This window comes from Tyto alba, unplaced genomic scaffold, assembly GCF_018691265.1.
Source record: "Tyto alba isolate M040663 unplaced genomic scaffold, T.alba_DEE_v4.0 Super-Scaffold_9, whole genome shotgun sequence".
Classification (NCBI taxonomy): domain Eukaryota; kingdom Metazoa; phylum Chordata; class Aves; order Strigiformes; family Tytonidae; genus Tyto; species Tyto alba.
The window spans coordinates 37,876,967-37,897,893 of record NW_024881330.1 but is presented as its reverse complement, the minus strand read 5'-3'; the positions used below and the strand labels follow the sequence as shown (position 1 = coordinate 37,897,893).

The window sequence follows — 20,927 nt, the reverse complement described above, 5'->3', positions numbered from 1 at the left end:
TTCCCACTTCATTCTGTTTTTCTGCATGTTGTGAAACCTTAAGGATTTTAATGCAATTCATCTTTTCCTCTTCCATTTGTCAACCTTTCCTTCCTTTACAGACTGGTTCTGAACCATCCCCTCAAGGTCGAGTGGAGGAAACTCCCGTGAGCAGTGAGAGGGGTGATGAGCCGGCTCGTCATGTCTTCTCCTTCTCCTGGTTGAACTCACTGAATGAATGATGACTCACTCCGGCTGGCTTCTGGGGTGCCTCTCCTCGGAGGGACCGCGAGCGCAGGCAGCCTGGCTGCCATCGGCAAAGAAACTGGCCTGGAAAGGGACATCCGAGCAGGTTTATCGTTCCCAGGAACTCGGTTGACCACGTCGTACCCAGCCCTTGAGATGACAGTCCTGAGAGGGATGGGAGCAAGGGGAGACATTACTATCCTGTATTGTAGTCAGAGTGTTTTCCAGTAATTTCTTGTTTCCAAGGGGAAAATAGCATCTCTACAGCTGTAGGCTGAGCACCGCTAGTGTTCTGTTACTCACTTTTTGGCACATCCCCGTGTAGGTGTAAATGCTTCACCGATGTTGTTAGCTAAAATGCTGGTATGATATTCACTAGTAGCATCCTTTGCCAAAACAGCGTTTCTCCTCAGTACCCTCCTGTGTCCCCGCTCGTCGGTGCTGGTGGCTTCAGTGAGAGTATCACACCCGGGGTAGCCCCAAGTCAGGGGCTGTGTCTGAGCACCTCCCTGCAGTCACTCACGGTCCCCACGGCACCGGCACCTCACCGCCTGTGGAACGCGGGAGAGGAGAGGGAAGCTGCCATTTCTTCCTTTGCTCTTCCTGCTAAACCACAACAGAGAAACGGATCATTTGTAGGGAAGGTGCCCGGTGGACGAGGGAGCTGCGCACGCCGAAAGCACTGGCCAAGCCCCCGCGCATGGATGCGGGACACAGCTCTGGTGCACGTGGGGCAAATGCCAGAGTCCTGCCCACGCCCGTCCAGCTTTAACCTGTGTCTGTGTCTTCTCAGTCATCCGTGCATGTAGGAGAAGGGGCATGTTCTTGCACGAAACCAGACCGCGGTGAGGTGGTCACAGGTATTCATTCCAGGTTTAATTTGAAGGCCCTGTGGCGCGCTGTAGAAAAGGCGAACGCCTGTTCCTTGTGCCTGGCAGGCTTTGAGCGGCCTAATGAAATCCAATTCGCGTCTTAAAAGAAGCTCCACGAGTTGCGCTGGAAGCGACACGGCAAGTTTTGTCACCGGGAACAGGGTGTCAGCACGCCGTGTTTGAGAGAGACCGGCGGGTCGCCGGGAGCGCGCGGTGCCGTCAGGGACCAGCTCTGCGCTCGGGTTAAGCCCGGATCTCTCCAGGAGCCCCGAGCCAGGCCCCAAACCCACCGGTTTGTCAGGGGACCACCGGGCCGGGCCGTAGGGCTGCGCCGTGGCCCCGGCAGGGCTGGCGAGCTGGCAGCGCGGGCGCAACGCGGCGCCCGCCTAGCAGGCTGTGGGGGTGAGCCCCAGCCCTGGCCATCCCGCCCTGCGGGGCTCGCTCACACCAGGCCCTCACGTCCAGCTCTTTCCCCTGGAAAACCCACCCGTGGGAGAAGTTTTGGAGGGCTGCAGAGGCGAGCTCTGTGCCAGTGAGACTTGCCCAGCCCGGAGCGGGGGCCGCTCCGCACCGCCACTGCCACCGCGTCGCCTCCGGCTGCTGGAGCAGCTTTTCGCCGGGATTTGGTTCGGGGTGAGGGATTTCCTATTTCCTCCCGGTCATCCTGGAGGATTTCCCTCAGCTCCTTCCCGGGAAGTTTCTCCACATGCGCCACCACCTCACCGGTGCCCCTGGGAAGGACCCGGCTCGGGCACCGCCAGAGGGACGGGGAGAGCCGATGCGGGGAGGAACCTGCCCTTTTTGGGGTGCGGGGAGGATGAGCAGAGCTAGAAAGAAAAGAGGCAGAACACAAAAGAGTCCCGGGAGCACCTCACTGGCTTCCCATCGCTGCGCTCCGGCGGGAAGAGGCTGCCCGGTCCCGGTGGCAGCGGCAGGAGCCGGGGAGCTCCCTCGGGGGGGGGGGGGGGAGGGTGTGTGTGTGGGGGGGTGTGTAGGGGGGCTGCTGGGGGCTGAGCTGAGGGCGACCGACCACCCCCCGACCCCACATCCCGCCCCGTCCCCGGGAGCAGCCGGTGCCGAGGGCGGCGGCGTGGGGAGCCCCTGCCCGGCGGCACGTCGGGGCGCGTCTCGGGGAGACCCCCAGGAACGGGGGGTCCCCGCGGCGGGGAGGGGGAGAAATAGCCCCCGGGGTGATTTAGGGCTCCCTGCGGCTCGGGGTGTCCGCGGGTGGATCCCCCCTCCAACCCCTCATCCCCGCCCCACCCCGGGAAAGCGCTGAGGGAGGCGGAGCAGCCCTCAGGCGTCCAGGCAAGAAAGTCTATCAAGCCATCGTTACTTTGCAGCTTTTATTAAAAATATAAATATTAAACATTCTCTTACACAACAAAATCGACCGAGCGCTGAAAAGATGTTTTATTGTGAAAATGTTTACAGGAAAAAAAGTGGATTTAAAGTAGCTTACAGAGATTCCCCCTCCCACCTCCCTGCCCCCAGCAGAAAAGTTATCTGTCTCCTTGGCACCATTTCTTCCAATGCTCACACATCCCTACGTAGCGATGGCACTAGAATAACTGGGAAATGGAGAAATAAATAAAGGTAGGGGAGGTTACGAACGACACTCGTGTTTCTGCACTTGGTACACGGTTGTGCATGCTAGTCAAGGGACAGAGGCTGTTCGGAGTACACCCTTCTAGGTTTAAAGCTATATAAAAATAAAGAGATGACATCAGAGCAGCACTATGGTACATCGGACGGTGTAATTATTCTTGTGCTAACTGCGGAATCTCTTTGGCAAGGCGGGGAGGGGCCGTTTCATTTCCCGATTATCTCCATCAGTTTCCTGTTGCTGTGAGCTTGCTGCGCTAACTGCTCGGCTCGGGCCATCTCCAAGACTTCTCGCAGGAGGTGGAAAGTCAGATCCAGAGAAATAGGGGGCTCCTCGGATCGCTTCTCCCTCTCCACGGCCTCACCCTCGGCTTCGCCCTCCTCGGGGCTCCCCAGCGAGCGCTCGGGCAGCGGCTGCAGTTGTTGCACCGTCGCTCGCAAAAAGTTGCTGGCGGAGGCTTCGGGCTGTAGGTGGCTGGTGCTGCTGGAGGAGGCGGAGAAAGAGCCAACGGGTCTCTTATTGAGGTTGCCCAGGCGGAGGAAATACTCTTCTCCCATGCGGAGCAGGACGGGCAGAGTTTGCTGCTGCTGCTGCTGCTGCTGCTGCTGCTGCTGGAAGAAATCTGGCTGGTGCAGAGCCCCGTGGGCGGCTGCCGGGCTCTTGCTGAGAGCTCTGCACTCCTGGCAGGGCAGGAGGGCGACCAGCAGGATTCCCGTGGAGACCAGCAGCGGGATCTTCATGGTCGGGGCCCAAACCTGCGGGGCAGACGGGGCGGGGGACGGGGGAGGAGGGGGTGCTGTTAGGGAGCCGAGCCGCGGCGGCCGGGAGGGAGGCGGAGGGGGAGCCCCCCCGCCGCCGCTGTCCCGGTGCTGAAACGCGCCGCTCCGCGCCCCTCCGCGCCTCTCCGCGCCCCTCCGCGCCTCTCCGCGCCCCTCCGCGCTCCGCACACCGCGGCCCGGCCGCGCTCAGCCCCGGCCCGGCCGGGCCCCCCCCCCCCCCGCCCGTCGAGGCGGCCGCCCCCCGCGGAACGGCCCCGCGGGGCTGCTCCGGGCTGCGCCGGCACCGGTTCCCGGGGCCAGGGCTGCGCTCAGCAGCCCCTGCGGAGAGAGTCCGCGCGTGTCCGCGCCTCTTCACCCACCCCGGGGCGGGGGGGTGAGAGGTGGGGAGCGTGGGGTGCCTGCGGCGGGGCGGCCGTTCCCAAAAGCTGCGGGGTGCGAGCGCCCGGCTGCTCTGCGCCTCCCCGCTCCCAGCCCGGCCGGGGGAGCTCCCCGCCTCCCTCGGGCCGCCGCGCGCAGCCCCGCGCAGGGCCGCGCAACCCGCTCCGCGCCCGGGCGCGGCCCCGCACCTACCTGGGGCGGCGGTAGGACAGGGCAGGGCAGGGCAGGCGGCGGGGCTCGGCGTCCCTTCCTCTCGCTCTCCCTCGGAGCCGGCTCCTGGCGAACTTGGGATCAGATTTGGTCCTAATCAGAGCCGGGGCGAGGGATTTTTATAGCTTAGACCCTCTCCTGGAATCACGCAGAACTTGCCTAATAAGCTGACGCTCTCCTGACAGCCCGATTGCGTGCCCCGATCCACTGCTGAATAAATCATGGGGGCCCGTCGGAGCGGCGATGGGCCGAGTTTCGCTATCGCAACCCCAAATCTCACGTCCAATTATATCAACAGATATTTATCGCCTCTGCAGTGACGTCAGCTGGGCCGGGGGCCGGGGAGCAGGGTGCCCCCCTCCCCCCCCCCCCCCCCCCCCCCGACACACACACCCCATTGACAAAAATACTTGAATGAGATTTCCTAGCGGGCGCGTACTATGAGAGGTCAATCCGGGGAAACTTTCCACTCGCGGGGGCCGGCCCGCGGGGAGGGACCCGACCCGCCCGGGACCAGGGCTGCTACCCGGGGCTGTCTCCTTCCCCCCTCCCCGGTGCTCCCCCCTCCTCGCCACCTCCGTGCCCGCCCGGGGCGCGGATGCGTCCCGCCCCGTGGCGGGAGGCTCCGCGGGGCGCGGGTTTTGCGCGGAGACCGCTTTTGCTCCGCGCCCGGGACCAGCCCGGCCCGGGGCAGCTCTTTCCCCTGCAAAGCGGGCGGGTACCGGTGCCGGGAGGGCACCGCCGGCACCGTCCCGTCGCGGGGGCTGCCCGGAGCCCCCGCCGCCGGGCGAGGGGGCGGAAAGCCCTCGGTGACCGCCCGACCCCCCCCCCCCCCCCCGCTCCGGGGCCGGGGGCTGCGGGGAGGGCCGGGGGGGCCGGGGCCGCCCCGGGAGCATCTGCCGGGGCAGGGACCGCAGCCCCGGGGGGGCGACCCGCCCGTTCCTCCCCCTCGGCCGGCCCGGCCAGGCCAGCTCCCTCTCCCTCCTTCTGGCCCTTGCTTCCCTCCATTGTCTTCCCACTTCTGGCGTGGAGGTGCCAACTGCTCTTTTTTCCTTTTTCTTTTTCTTCCCCCCCCCCCCCCCCCCCCCCGACACTACTAGCTGCTCCTTCCCCACCTCTTTGCCCCCATGGCCATGTGTCTCCCCGTTCGCCCTTCTCAGCTGAGGCCCTACCCTCCCCCTAATCCCAAATTGAGGTCCCTTTGAAGCGCTCTCCCGTCTCCACTATGTCCGCAGGCTCCAGACCATATTCCACCAGTGTCTCCAGCTGGGTTGCGACTGCTTACCCTCTATCTCCTCTTCCAGGAGGTAGTGCTGCCTATAGAAATAACTTCTGCCCAGCGCCCATCCCCTGCGCAATGTGTGTTCTTCGGTGTTTGCATCCCACCAGCCTTGCCACAGCACCTCAGTCCGGCTTCTCCACTGCCTCGGTCACAACATTAATCATGTCCTTCCCTTCAAATCGGAAAATTTTACAGAAAACCTACTGGTTTTATCTTGCCTAGACTGTAAATGCTTGGGGTCACGCACTTGCACGTCTGCTATCACAGTGAGGAGTTTCAACAGACGGCGGAAGGTGGTCATGTGCTACCGATGCTAAATAAGTGATGAACCTGAAATCCATTTCCTTAATAAAATAACAAAGTTCAAACAACTTAATATATGAGGTTGGCCACAGCCCAATTCTGAGCATCTCCTTAGGGATGCTATGCACTTTAATTTTTGCTATACCTACCTCCAATCTCAGATGCTGTTGGTGAAGCGCCAAAGAATCAGATCTTGTGCATCATAAAGAGACGAATGGAAAAACAAGTAGTAATACCAGAGACTTATCTCTACATTACCTCTGTTAGCTCAGGCATTCATGAACTGAAATGCGTATTATGAAAACAGAACGGAATATATTGTGTAGATCGTCACAGCAGAAGCTATTTGTATGCTTTTAAAGCATGTCAGCACGGCTTTCAGTGAGAACAACAAGAGGTTCAAAGAAACAGGAGCTAAGTTCAATCAGTTGATGGAAAATGTAAGAGGCACCTATTAAACCCTCCAGATGAGCTCTGGGGTGGGTTTTATCACAGTGTCTCCACTTTTAGGTTTAATATACCTTTTAAAGACATGAAACCTCTTAAAATAATGTGATCATAAATGTAAAGAAGGAGGAATTTTGATTCAAATACCTTTTTTTTTTTAGTGTCGTGGGTGAAATCTGAATAACACATAGAGCTGCATCTCTCCAAAAGATTGACGCCAGTGGGAATTGGCTCAGATTATTTTATGTTTTTCATCATTTACAACATTATTTAGGTCCCTTTAGGCAGACAGTTTTGTTCCTTGAAGAAATCCAGGGATAGCAAATACAGCCTAGGAGAGGGCTAGGAGAGCTCCTGCAAAATTCACAAGAGCTGTACAACCTGCCGGGTTCTTCTCCCCTTTTTCCTGACCCTTGGCTCTGAGCAGGGTCTGCAGTGTCCCACACACTCCTGTTTCTAATCCAACATGGTCATATTACCCCCCTCTCCCCAAAGATCCCGAGTGATGTGTGAGAGAGCTTGCAACAATTTAGATGCAGGGAAGACCGTAACACATTTGGATGCCTTCATAATGAGGAATATAAAATATCACGGGTATACAAACCAAAAAGTACTTCCCTCAGTGTTTCAAATGAAGAGCTGACTGCCGAGGAACACAGAAGTCCCTTCTCCAGGGTCACCAGTTTCTGAGTGAAATCTTAGCCGTTACTCCTGCAGGAGCTTACAACAGAAGAAATCCTGGGTTCTCAACGGAAGGGTGAAAGAGAGAGAGAGACAAGGCAGGTATATCTGGCTTAGAGTTTTATGTTTAGTGGTAGGGTTTGAGATTAGCATACTCTTCATAGGAAAAGTATTCATATTTGACTCATTCTGCAAACATCAGGGGCAAACAGAATTTTTGCAGTGAATCACAAAATAACGCTGTCTAGAAATAAAAAGTGCTAGTGAGGCTCACCTCCCCTCTGCTGACTTGGATTGTGTGCACCTGCCCTTTAGCCTTAGTGATCTTAAACTCAGGCACCTACCAAAAGACAATTATAGCTGCTCTGAGGTAGCTAATGGAAAGCAAAATCATGCCCAGAGCATGATACATCCCATTGCAAAATAGTACCTTGAGGCTTCTGGAGAAGCTCACTTTGTTCCCTTGTCTATAAAGGGAGTGCAGGCAACTACCTTAGCCTAGTCACTGAAATTTTAGCTAGCTAATGTGAGGCCAGAAGAATCCCCTCCTCAATGATTGACCATAGCAGAGAGATCACACAGTTCTAAAAATAGCAATACAGGAGGGATGATGTTAAACTGAGGGCATGGCTCTTACCCCAGGTATTTTTGAAGATGTCCAACTACAAACATGGAACAACACACAATAGATGTAGATCAGCTTTCTGCTACAGTGCAATATTTCATTACAGCTCCAGCTTTCGCCAGAAGGTGGTAAGAATTACCGGTATTGTTGCATTCAGCAAACATTTCCATGTCATCCCGCATAACCACTTCATGTGATCACGGTCGTTACTCGGTCCCTGTGGTCATCTCTCTAACATGCAATCTTACATTCTGTGACTATTTCAGGTGAATTCAGTACCCCTTGCCCACTCTGAGGTGCCAATAATCATACACTGACACACCTATACATTACATTTCCATTTCACCTTCTGGTACTCCTGATATGAAGAAATCTAAATCTGATGGTAGTGAATGTTATGGATTCTAGAGCAATCTAGAGAAAAAGAATAAAAATTCAGGGTATCTTACTATGCCTAGATGTGACAAGTCATTTTAAGAACAAAATACATTTGCCTATTATTCCTCAGCAGTCTGAATTTGCCAGAATAATCACAGAGAATCTCAGAAAAAGTGAGTTATAAAAATAAATCAATTAAATGCAAAGGAGTATGTTCTAGGTCAGGACAAAGAACAAAACTGTTAAGGACCTCAGCTATCTGACCTTTCTTCTGGCTCTAGAAGTCTTCAAAATTCTTTCATTCAGTTTTAATTTCTCTTTCCATCTTTCAGTGACCTCTGTCCAGGAAGGGAATCGCATGCTCCTGTCACAGGGATTTTCTGTTGTACGTCTCACCATCAAAGCAGAGCAACACCTATAACAGGTTTTCCTAGAGGCTTGTGAGAGAGGGGAAAGCACCTTAATTTCCCAAACTCTCCGGTGGGCAAAACCAGCCTGAGATGGTGAAGAGATTTATCCAGTATCCCTCAAGAATTTGTGTACGAGGCAGGAATTAATCTTGCATTTTCTGAGACCTGGTTTATAAGCTCAACCAGAGGATTATTTTCATTCATGACTTAATGTTCATACTCTTGATCCCAGATGGCTGCCCACAAGACACAATTTTACAGGCTGGGAGTCCCAGCAGAAGGAAAAATTCCTCCGGAATATCCTCTCAGTTCCACCGCGTCTGGGGAGAACACAGCCCTTCCCAGCAGCTCACACACGGGTGGATTTGCAGGGATGGTTTTCCTCCCAAAACCTGACCCCCGGCTGAGTAGAGGCCAGAGCTGGCTGCTCATGAATCTCAAGTGTGGACCCTCAGCCCCAGCAAGAACCTTCCCTGTGTCCGAAGCCCCACGCACCCGTGGGGGTATTCCCACCGGCACATGTCACACGGAGGGGGGCTGTGCCCTTACCCTCTTGGACATCCCCAAACAAGCGCTTTGGAGGCCTCACAGCCTCACTCTCTCCTTCCGAGCAGCGAAGGGCAGTTGCTGGGAGATGCATGCAGGCAGCAAGGGCTGCGCCTCTCTCCTCCTGACAGCCCTCATCCAGGCAGGCAACAGCTGACCTTTATATTTACCTCACAAGACTTGTCAGTTGCTATTCTTGCTCTGGAATAAGGGCCGGAGAAAGCTGCGTGGGTACGTGTGCGAGCCCTCTATGCCATTAATGATAATGCTGCAGGAACTCATCTCACAGTTATTGGCAGCAACAAGGAAAACCATCAAACAAGCACTCCCCAAGAGCGCCGAGCAATTGGTACTCCCGGTTGTCCTGGTGTCTCTGTACCTGAAGCCGTGAGAGAAATTTTGCTGGTTAGCTGAGCATCCAACCTGTGTGTCTGTCTTTGGCACAGACCGGGGAGAGGACAAAGGGTTTGGGTTTGCATCTCGCGCCCACCCGGAACAACCCGCTGACATCGCCAGGCTCGCCCGCGTCGGCAGAGACAAGGACACACACAACCCGTACGGGCAGCAGGGTCCGGGCTCCCACGGGTGGGACACCAGGGACCCTGCCTTGCTCTCAGCACGTGTGGCACCAGGCCTGCAACCAGCCGTTAGCACCAGCCACACTTGAGCTCGTTCAGCTCTAAAGGTGCAGCCGTCTCACAAGCGTGGGGAAACCCCGGTTGCAGGGGTGAACGATCTGAACGTTACTAGGAAAATCAAGAGAAGCATTTGGGCTGGTGTGGCATTTTCCAGCATCCAGGCAGCAGTAATTCGAGCAAACTTCTGGGGCTATGGTTTTTTTTTTTTTTCCAGTGGGCAACCCACTGCTTTCCCACCGGAGAAGATAAGAGAATAAATGCTGGAGTTTGAATTTGCAAAAAGCGAAACACTCGCTCAGTTGTAAAACATCCACTGTGCCTGTTTGTTGTGAACCAGGTTTTCCTTCGTAATGTAAGACCTGTGATACGTTCACATGGAACAGTGTATACGAGATGAGAATGAGACAGAGAAACGAAAACTGAGTAGAGAGGGAAAATGATCAATGCGATTTAAAGGAGGTTTGCGATACCAAGGGCAACTCCTGCTCCTGGAACCCTGTTACAACCTCAACTGTTGCTAAAAAAAAAGAAGAAAGTGTAGTCTTCAAGCTTAAAGACATCATCCAGCTATACCCTCAGGGCTGAGAACCCCTAAGTAAACACCAGAAGAGCTGAGAATGTAATCTCGTTTCAAAATCTCATGATTCTGAAAACAATCTCAATATCTGGGGGAGAAGGAGATGGGGACAGCACAATTTTGGAATACTTGAGGCTAGAGATGTTGCAACTGCCTTCTCACTCCTTTCAAGTGAGGAAATATGGGAAGAAATACAAACGCTATCTGTCTTGAATGGCTGGGCAACGGGCTATATATAGAATCTGCTCTGTCCTACTTAAGTTATGACTAATGCTAAACAATTAGAAATTCAGATGTCTGCATATTTGAAGGAGCAAACATCTCTAATGCACCATTTGTTGTTCATTAAAAAATGGAAGAATCAAAGTCTCTCTAAGCTCCGACTAGGCTTTGCTTATCAACAGGTGCGTGTTGCTGGAAGTGGAGCCCCATGAGACTAATTGCAAGGGATAATGAACAAGATGAGGCGTTTCTTGGAAAAAAAGATTGTTACCTTTCTAATGACCATGCTCATGCCAAAGACTGCAAATTATTTAAGGAAGGGACTTTCTTTTTTGTTCCGTGCCTGCCTGGTGTCTAGCACAGCGGCGCCCTAGTCTGTGACTAGGAATCCTAAGTGCTACTGCAATTCAGGCAGTACATTATAGTAAATAGTAGTATTAAATTAACTGGGAACATGAAGGTGGTTTTCATCAGCATCTCTGATGTACATGATCAACAAACATTTCTCTAAGCCAGAGGCCAATGGAGTTTTATTTGAAAACACTTCATTTTTAGGAGGAGAAGACAATGCTACTACAAAACTACAGTTTACTCTCAGGAATTTGGCAGGACTTTTTGTCTGGTTCCTCTAATTCAGGGCTGCAGTGTCTGGAAGCACTGGAGTAGGTTTTGATATAGCCAAGATGAAAGACTGAGTGAAGGAATCAAAGTACAGAATAAAAACACAAATCATGCCAGCCAATAAATGGAAGAAATGATCAGTCTCCACCAGACAAAATATCCAGATTTCTCAGCTGTTCCCATTCTCACTGTGGATTACTGTTATTGCAAAGCATATACTTAATGAATTTACTCACTGGATGTTTTCCTTCGTCTCTCTTCTGCTTTGTTATCATTACGGATTTAATGACAGGGGCTATGGATGGCGCTGCCACACACACATCATCATATATTATTCTTTTAGCAAAAGATGAAGGTTTTAGTCTGGAAGAAAATATGGGCTTTATTCTTAACTCCTGATGCTGGGAGAGCAAAGGTAAGTAGCGACGGAGGTATTGTAGCTGCTTCTCTACAACTAGGAGCTTCCAGTAAATTTAGAAGCAGGTGTATCTTTGGCCTGAGGATGTCATTAAAAAAACTCCCTATTCCAGGCTAGTGGACATGAAAATCAAGTGAGACAGATTATGAATATTCCTAGGCACTAGGTTTTTGATTTCTCCTTCAACAGGAAACAGCGGTGCCAGTGGCCTGACTGATAAGAAGCAGATCTCAAACTGCTTTGCAAATATTACCACTGAAGTGAATGAAGTTAATGAGTAGCCATACATAACTAATTTTGTTTAGCACTGAAATGCATTCTGTACTGAGATAGTCCAACACTGCCCAGAATTCAGGCCCACAGTCTGGGCTAAAACTAGCACCAGGACATGTGTATGAATACTGCATCCAAGCAAGGCTACAGGATGGGGGTGTTACAGGCAAGTCTCCCTCGTGGAATGGGCGCAGAGGTGCTTGGACTACCCAAGCTTGCATCACACTGCTTGGGCAATGCAGTGCCACATCTCCTGTAAGAGTCTCGCTGAGGGCTGGTGGCTCCTCGTTTTTCTTTGCAAGAGCAGGCACGTGGGCTTGGAGCCGCCGTAGCTCAGCACTCCCTCACTGTGCTCTTCTGTACGTGCCCTTGGATCGACAGTGGAACTGAAACTTGGCTAAAACCATCTGGGTAAATGCCAAGAGCTCTTCAGCACCCAACTCTGACGTAACCTGTCTCATCCGGATGAAGTTTTTACGAAATGACAGAGGAAGGATGAGATTTTAGTGAAAAACTAAATGATTTAGTGAATAACTAAAATAGAGAGCCGTAGGGTGGCCTCAAAGACATTAGGAGCTACAAGTTCACAGCTCCTCCTAGGACACTTTCAAACGGGAGAAAACAGCTGCTACCAGAGGAGCCGAAGCTTTCTTTAAACTTAAAAAGTAAAATCAGAGCTGTAATCAGTAAATACAGTCTAATTTTAAGCAATACATGAGTTGATATTGTCTCTTTTGAGGCAGCCACATATATGGGCATACAAAGGTTGGGAATGTCCCTATAAGGCTTTTTCAGTTCCCTTAGTGAAGGCTGTGTGAAAAATAATTTTAGAGCAGCCAAATTTAAGGTGTTAACAGTGAGTGCCACTGACCTTTGGGTGTTGCTGTAAGACAGCAGCGTGAATAATAATAAACTCCTTGAGGTTGTCTCTCTTCAGTTTTCTATGAGTATCTTGTGGTCGGGGAAGATTTTAAAAATCCTTGGCTCAACCAGACAGTTCATCTGAACCTCCAAAGGATACCACCCCAGGAAGTCTGCTCAGCAACGCCTCTACCATGGGAGAGGGATTCAGAGGAACCTGGAAACACACCTAGTAAAAGGGTTGACACAAAAGCACTTAGAGCTTAGTCAGACTTGATCTTAGGCTTGAGAGTGAGAAAGGTCTCTTCCTCTGCTAGTAGGAGAAGGAAGAGGGTCCCTGGGTGTAATGTGAGGAGTACATCTCAGTCCTTCACTTGTCCTACCTGTATTAATGATCCTCAGGGAGAAAAAGTCCTGGTTTCAATTCAGAGGGGATGAAATTTTGCATCCTGAAATCTAAGGGTTTGACACTGACTGTAATTAAATTTGTTTTGGCCCCAAACTGAAAAGCACACACTTTCCTCCTATTTGTCTTGGCAGAGCTTTTGGCAGAGCTGTGTGATGGAGGCTGGCTGACTGTTGCAGAACAGGAATGGAAAGGAGATGCCAATAACAGGAAACTGGTGAGCTGGAAAAGAAGGGCAGCAGTAAATGAACTGGCTTCTACACGGCAGAAGGTGACTGAACTGCACCGTCATGTCTTTATCATGTCAGCAAGAACAATGACAGCAGGTAGGTATGTCTGACTCAAGATATCGTCCAATTTCGCTAATACAGTGACTGTGTCTAAGAGGTGGAGTTTCTCTCTGGATCCTTTTGCTATTTCTATTAACAAACATACCTCGAACTAAAGAAATGAGCAAGAAGGAATATCGTGCATTTCACCACCAACAAACGTTTCCAGCCCAGCTCTGTCTAGACCCAGGAAACACTCAGGTCGGTCCTTCAGGGAGCAAGGAAAGGAGGTGTTAATCCACTCTGAGTGAAGGAACTGTAGCACGTTCTTCTGCTGCAGCTGGGAACTGTGTCTCTGGTCACAGTCACAGGACTGTCCTCCCTTCTTCAGTTGCTTAGTGACACGTGACAACAAACTTCTAATGAACCACACATCCTAGATATCTATCTAAGGGGTAAATATCCCAGTTTTGGCCCCTCAAAATGGTCTTAATTTCAAAAAATGAGTTACATCATAATCCCTTCAAAAATCCATTAGAGTCAACACCATGCAGAGTCAAAATCAGCTGATGGAAAGCAAGGCATTATTTGACTCTTACTTTGTAGAGAATGGAAACAAAGTCCCACTTTGGGATCAAAGCCAGATTTCAAATCTTGAACACCATTCTGATGTGAAACCCTGTCTCTGAGTGATTCTGCTTGAGATACTACAGGGAGCTTTAGGCAGAGCCTCCTCACGTTCCAAATAATGAATGCCATAGCTTAAGTATCTTTACATGCTACCTGTCATTATGACTGGAGCCACGAGGAATAAGTTTTCCATCTGCATGTATTTCCACCACAGTATCACAGAGATATTATTCAGTTTGACTTTTGTCTTCTAAGAATTGGACATGAAATGATGCCAACTGCAGAGAAGTTGCAGACAACAATCTGGTGAATCTTTTCGCATTCATTGACACCTACTGATAACCAATCTCTGTTCATTACCAAAATCAGATAGCCTACTTATTCTTCAGCCTTCAGTTATGGATAGGATGTGGCTTGAGACAGGCTAAGAAGTTTTCAAGAATCTAAACTGAAGTAAATCTTCCAGCGCCTCCTCTCTTCTGACAGAGAATGAATGGAGTTGTTGTGAACTCATGACACGTATAACTCCTGGTGGTTTTGGAGAGATAAAGTATTATTTTGGTAGCACAGTTTCAGATGGGGCACATACAGATTTTATACTCTAAATAACCCAGTCTTCTCCAATCTGCCAGGCACAGCATCAGTATCATGCCATTACCCGGAACACCAGCCTTGGACTGTATCTCCCGACTGCGTTCTTCCCGAGTTCATTTTCCCTTGGGAACTAACAGATGCCTCACTTAAACCAGCTGTGTCTTCAACTGTACTGTGCTCCTGAGTGCTGAAGAAGTAACAACTATTACACTGCTTGCCCTACCTCACAAATACAGCGCGGGTCTGTCATTTGTTTGCCTGAGCCTTCAGTCGGGAGGGGCTCCCTGCCCCCTGCCCCACGTGCTGGGGCCCGACCACGCAGCTCTGCGCCCAGGGGCTCTGACGGGAAGCAGCCTGCGGCTTAGGGACTTTGTGATCCGGTGACAGGTTTTGTGTTTAACAAAACAGAATTTTAATAGAGTAATATAGAACTTTCTTTCACGAATCTGTCTGAACAAAGATTGATTGAGAAGTGCTCTGTCTGTGATGACATCTGCATTGAAAATAAACAAGCCTCCTAGCAGATCATAACATGTAACGTGACTGTGATGAGAAGAAGAGAACCTCGGTTATACAACCCATCCATAAAAGCAGCAGGATCCTTCTCCTATGGAAGATATCTTTGCATCTGACATTGCTGCCCTTACACTGGAAAAGGAAGGAATTGATTTTATAATTGATTGTAGAAGTCCTGATTCTTTCACAACATAAACAATGCAGGTGATCATCCACAGCTCAGATTTCCAGCAGAATTACCAGAAATTTCAGCAGTGTTTTGTAAGGCTGGTAGATTGCTTGCTTTGTGACTGTAGCTGAGGAAATAGCATCTCTCTGAGAAGGGGAGAAGAATGGAATGATCTTTATCTGTTTATTCTTGATTCCCTATTATTCATTTATTTAGCTTGAATTGTCCCATACCTACAGGTGGGAGCCAAGAGGTGGTGCTAGAACTCAGCTATCTTGTACCCAGCAAACATCTATTCCATCTGGTTTTCAGGTGGAAAGATGTAAAGATGGCTGTGCTCACTATCCTTTATAATATTTCCAACCTATGTTGTTCAGTCTCTGTCAGCCGTCTGTGCTGTTAGGAGGGGCGTATAACCTGTTTTGCAGTTTTAGGGGCTAGCTGTTCTGGAAAGCAATCATCCTCAATTCTTCCTGCTCACTTCCTAGAGTTCTTGAAACTTTCCACTCCTCTCCGACATCCAGAATCATTCATTATCAGTATAACGAGAACAACTACCTCAGATGCAAATATTCATGAGTTAATCTCATCTCATTGTCCCCAAATTGAGCACTAAAGCAACACACTATCAAATACATGTGAGTCAAATCATGCTTAAAACTAACACCAGGACTTTCATCGGTGACAAAGATCCTACTTGGGAGATGAATTACCAGAAACTCTTTCAGTGACAGTGAATCACACTTACATTTGGGGTTAAGGGCCTTGAGTAAGAAAGCAAGAATAACACCGGAGATACAGCATCACTGACAGGGGCATCTGCCACGGCTGAACTTTTCTTGCCCTCCTGGCGTATGGATGAACTGGGAAATAATCCCCTGGGAATTGTTCCCTCTCTGCAGCCATCCTCAAAGGGAAGTTTTGGTGCTGCTGGTGGAAATTTGAGCAATTTTAGGAAGAGCAGGTACTTCTCTGCTGAGACAGCCACACAGTGAGGTTTCAAACACAGTTTTACAGTGTACACCTTGCCAAGTCAAACAAAGCAGAGAGCATGACAGCAGTGAATAACCATTTTTGTTATCAGCTAACAGTACTTAGCACTTGTCACCTGCACCATACTTTAGCGGCTGATTTTAAAAGGCCCCCAAAAGAACCCTCCTCTTATAGCCTCCAGTGTGTTTTCTGTATTTAGCTCCATTAAAATCTGGGCAATTAAGCCTCCTTCGTCAACTTCATTTATTCTATGAAAACAGCCCACTAAAGACAGTTACTTCAGAATCAACAAGAGGTAGGTAATAAATTGTAGCATCGCGATCAATGATTAGGGAATTTCTTGAAGAGCCTCCTAAACAATTAGCTGATAGAGCACTTGAAAGGAAATTTTCGTAAGATGCTCATGAGTAAACCTGGTTTAATTTCATCATAAAAAGAGCATACTGAGATAACAAATTCAAATATTAGGATATTACGTAATTTGTTGTTATTATATTCTTATGTAATTTGTATAACATTGCATTGTTAAGCACTCGACCAATTTTCTTTGGAATAAATGAATGTAACAGCCACCTTCCATTTTGGGATAAATGGAAGCATCCATTAGAGTACTCTAGGGAATCACACAATAAACGATACTATTTTCTGTCCCCCAAATGAGCACACGTCACCAGTAAAGCCATACATCAGCATAACTAACAGGGGAAGTTTACTGGGTGTTGTTTTTGTAAGGCTATCCATCTGAAAGAGGCTGAGAAGACTAAAGCTGCTGAGAAAGAATCGCAGAAAAGCTCATGACATGATCAGAGCAAGCTCTGGGCACGCAGCTCTGAGTACTCGGTACTGCAAATCTGACCTGGCGTCTGCCAGTTTTGGATCAAAAGTGTTGCAGCCACCTGGTGCAAAGTGCTGCTGGATCAAAATTCTTCAAAAGCAAGTTAATTTTGTACCAGCGGGGTTTGTGCTGCTCTGGGTATCATCTGTTCCCCCTAAAGCTGGCAAGGAAGATAGAGGCAGTATAAATACCACAGCACGTGATGTGAGTAATTTGACAGAAATGGGAGCATATATTCGTGCTCCAGCTGGATTAGTGGGTGATCTGGTGGTGAGCAGTTCTACCAGCAATGAATGTGGCACCACCACCAGAAAAAGAGAGGGGACTTTCAGGCTAAGAACTGTCTGAAAAAGGAGTCCAAACTACAAACAATTATCCTTTGTCGCTTGATTCTTTCACCAAGGTTTTGACAAAGAAACACCATTTTGTCAGCTTTTATGTTTCAGTGGCTACAGACTCATGTCCAAATGGGGAACAATAGTACATTTAGACTACAACAGAATATTTTGCTTAAAATAGCCCATTTGGCAGCATATACACAAGTTTCATAATAAAACAGCAATAGCATAGTTATTTAGTATTTTTAATGAACTGAGAAGACAATGCATTTCAAATAAGATACAAGCCAGCAGATAAAGTGTTTTGAGCTCTCATGGTCCCTCGCTCTGCCAAAGAACACACGAATAAAACTACGTCACAAGATTGGAGATTATTTCTTTCCTTTTTTTTTTTTTTTCCTAAATCAGTTCCGTTACCTAGGTATGTCCTAAAGGCCTTAAACAGATATTACTTACTTTGGTAGAATGTCCTTCACCATTTAGGGCTTGCCCATGACTCAGTGGAGACAAGTGGTGGATATGTTTATCCTATGGGAAATACCTGGAACCAGCATTTCCAGGTGAGTTCTTTCATTAGCAATCGATGACCACTTGCTAACTGAGCATCCCAAGAATTACCACCACCAGAAAGAGAACCTGGGGTGACCTACAGGCAATTTTCTAGTTACTTGTCTGTCCACAGTTGTGTGCTCACTGTTGTCTTTTTTGAGAAGTTTTATTTCTGACCTTTTTGTGAACAGCCACTTCTACCCTTGTGTGAGGATTAAGAAGGAGAGTTAGGTTAGGACTTGGAAGACCAATGCTCACTTCCATTCTCTGGTACTGTCGTGTGACTTTGTGCTAGGTGACTTTGAGCAAGCCAGGTACTGTTTCAGTGCCTGACTTCCTTACCCCTGAAATATTCTTTCTGAAGATGCTTATAGTAAAGAAGATAGGGTACACAGACATTACTGTCCTGGAAGCCCTATGACCCTATATGAGATATACACAGCCCAGTAGCTTCCGAGGTCACCTCAGCTGTGCCAGTCCTCCAGTGCTGTGATCTCTCCTCCCCAACTACCAGGTTTATTTTGGAGCTCACAGATGGATGTCTCAGTAGAATGCTCCTAATCAGGCACAATATTTTGCATGTAGTTAATCATTCATATGGGACTCTACATTTCAAACAGTTCAGATTTTCCTAATTAATGTTTTGCATCATGATCGTATTTACAGTAATTGGGACTGATATTTGAAGTACAGTAAAAGCTGTCATCTCATTCCCTCCTAAAGAAGCCAATTACCTTAATTTGTTAGCAAATTCATACTAACATTTGGGTTTATTACACTTGACAACATAAAGCCAGATCCTTCCATGACACAGTTCAGCAGAATACCATCAGCTCGGGCCTAAAAGATGCTGTAGACCTAGTCCCGGAGGCTAGAGTTGGGATTGCCTTCCTGACTTATATCCTGACAGTGAAATCAATCAAAAAGTGTATCCAGGACAAGAATTTCCCTTGTGCCCATGCTAGACATCAGCTCATCACTACCGAGGAAGATGACAGCTTTTGTAATCAGCCATTTCTCTGACGTTCATGTGCTACAGGAGACAGTTTTTGCCCAGGTTCACTCAGAAAACTTCCACCTAATTTCTCATGCCTACTGTTTTCAATTAGCACCTCTGAAGGCCTACGGTCAGCCAAGAGGAAATATGAGGCACGGAAACTGGAGCAAAAGTCAGACCACATGAACAAAGGCATTAGTCTTTTCGGGTTTTCACATCTCCAGATTATAGTCCTAAAGGACGGCTGCAGAGTGGTACGTGCTACTCATGTCATTGAAAACCACGGCTGCCACTGCATCCAAAGGTTAATTTCATGATGGGGGTGTTAAAATGCACCAGTGTATATGCCTATGTCATATAGCCATATACGCCTCAGCGAGGTATGCTGTACGGGCGCTCCAGAGCGCGTCAGCCATTCCACAGACGGGAAAGGGGATGGAAGAGTGCCATACTTGTTTCTCATTCTGGGAAGTCCTATTTCAGCTACTGATTATTACCTAATAACCTAATCAGCAGTAACAGCAATATTTGGCACTTAAAAACACTTTATATTCAAAGAGCTACACAAGCAGATTAGGTAGAAAATTAATCCCTAACTAATTAGCAAAGGAAGCAAGCAAAAACAGTATTTTAGGATCAGAAAACAGATCTACAGAAGCAAGGCCAGATCATTAGAGCACAGTCATTCATTTGTTGTGGCTTTCTGTAGGGAAACAGGTGTTTTTCAACAGGGAAATAAGGTAAACTATGATTTTAACAGATGTTAGTGGGTCAAGGTCAAGCCTAGCGGGATGCTTTGAGTTGCCTAATTAATAAGCATTTAAGCACTAAGAAAAAACATATTTAGATCACACTCACCTCAGCTACAGCAGAGGTTTAAAATGGGCTTGTTGCAGTGTGTTACTGAGCACCAAAGATGCCTCCCTGCCTGGGGGTAAGCGAGATGTGAATGACAAACAGAAATCAGGAGGTCCCACCCTTCCCACCTATCTACTGAGAAAACCTAATTTGTCTCTGCATAAAATTTCAGCACAAAGTTTTCTGACTGAAATCAGTTCCATGATTCAACAGTTCAATAAGCAGAAACACTCCCTCTCCTTGGTAATTTTCCCAGGAGTTTCCTCCAAGTATTTTAGCTCTTAATTTATATCTCTCCCCCTTTTCTTTTCTTTTTTTTTTTTTTTTTCCTACAAGCAACTTCTTCCCCAAGCACCTATCTACAATTGAATCCTACTCTAAATTCATGTCAAGATCAGCTTATGTATTCATTGCTGAATGAATTTCAAATATGTGCTCCTTGTGTTCCTCTCCCAACAGGATAGAGAGGCCTCGAGTTGCTTTAAATGTCTCATTACAAATGCTTCATTAGAAACTACGTCACAGATTGTGTCAATCTGGTCCACACTTTCATGCCAAAAAGTAAAGACTTTCAAGCTGTGCCTTTCTTACCATTAAGTTTCCAATCTGTTTTTAGAATCTCAATCAGTTCTTTAAGGAATGCAAATGTTACTTCTCCCTTTAGTGCTGAAACTAGCCATTGGGAAATGCACATGCATAATGCTTTCCTGTTCCTGCATGTATTGAAACAATAATCAATGCTGGAAGGGCAGGCTACTATCTATATATTTTCTGAAGGACACGCAGACCTTCTGCGTTCATAGGGACAGACCACCTCCTTCACGTTGTGCAAACAGAAACAATTCAGCTGAAATCAATACTATATGTGACAAGAGTTTATTCAAAATCAGTGTGAGAAGATTAAGTCTATTGGGGCTGAAGCTGATCTTGTGATAATATGACATGAGTCAAGATTCTCCGAGCCTGTTTTTCCCCTCAGCCAGACCTGGTTTACACCACCATAAATGTACTTACTTCAAGGGATTACTCTCAACTGCTATTTTCTGCTTGGTGCAACTTGGCTTTGTTATTGTTTCCTCCATACCCAGGAGCCCTACCTGCTTTATAGACACTGTGAACCTCAGTTCTGTCAGTAATTCTTACTATGCTCCCTGATATCTGAATGACAGAGGCCTTCCTGCTTCTGTGGCTTCTGAACCACGTGGTGAAATATAGATTGGGGTTTTTGCTACTAATTCAGATGAGCTGAGTTAAAAGCTCTTATTTGGTGTGAAATTGTAAAGAACTAGCACAGAAAAGTGTTCTCAAGCAGATGATCAGCAGTTAAAATAGAAGCAAACAGTGAAAATATGAGATGGAAAACCCAGCACCTTGGATATGGCAAGCTCAACCCAAGTGAAAACAGGAGGGGGAAGGTACGA

At 48.4% G+C, this 20,927-nt stretch overlaps 2 protein-coding genes across 6 annotated transcripts in view; one reads left to right on the top strand and one right to left on the bottom strand.

The window, feature by feature from the left end:
- TRIM55 (tripartite motif containing 55) overlaps positions 1-1,310 on the top strand; it is a 40,917-nt gene extending 39,607 nt beyond the window's left edge. For 2 of the 3 annotated variants that reach the window (XM_032995101.2, XM_032995099.2), the window contains one exon: positions 102-1,310. In XM_032995101.2, coding sequence (XP_032850992.1) covers positions 102-221 — 120 coding nt within the window. In that variant the 3' untranslated portion in view covers positions 222-1,310. The remainder of the gene's footprint in view (positions 1-101) is intronic. The other variant, XM_032995100.2, reaches the window with a different exon arrangement.
- Positions 1,311-2,429: 1,119 nt separating this feature from the next.
- CRH (corticotropin releasing hormone) lies at positions 2,430-4,423 on the bottom strand. 3 transcript variants are annotated; one of them, XM_042786031.1, is made up of 2 exons: positions 4,049-4,423; positions 2,430-3,458 (listed from the first exon to the last, which is right to left on the bottom strand). In XM_042786031.1, exon 2 carries the CDS (start codon positions 3,441-3,443, stop codon positions 2,910-2,912), a length of 534 nt encoding a protein of 177 aa, XP_042641965.1. In that variant the 5' UTR covers positions 3,444-3,458; positions 4,049-4,423; the 3' UTR covers positions 2,430-2,909. The 3 variants fall into 3 exon arrangements, with proteins under 3 accessions (XP_042641965.1, XP_042641963.1, XP_042641964.1); XM_042786029.1 differs by having other exon boundaries at positions 4,053-4,423; XM_042786030.1 differs by lacking the exon at positions 4,049-4,423 and adding an exon at positions 3,842-4,019.
- Between the last annotated feature and the right edge of the window lie 16,504 nt (positions 4,424-20,927).

Excerpts from the sequence above, each read along its gene's own strand:
- CRH (XM_042786031.1), bottom strand. The coding sequence starts at position 3,443 with ATGAAGATCCCGCTGCTGGTCTCCACGGGAATCCTGCTGGTCGCCCTC.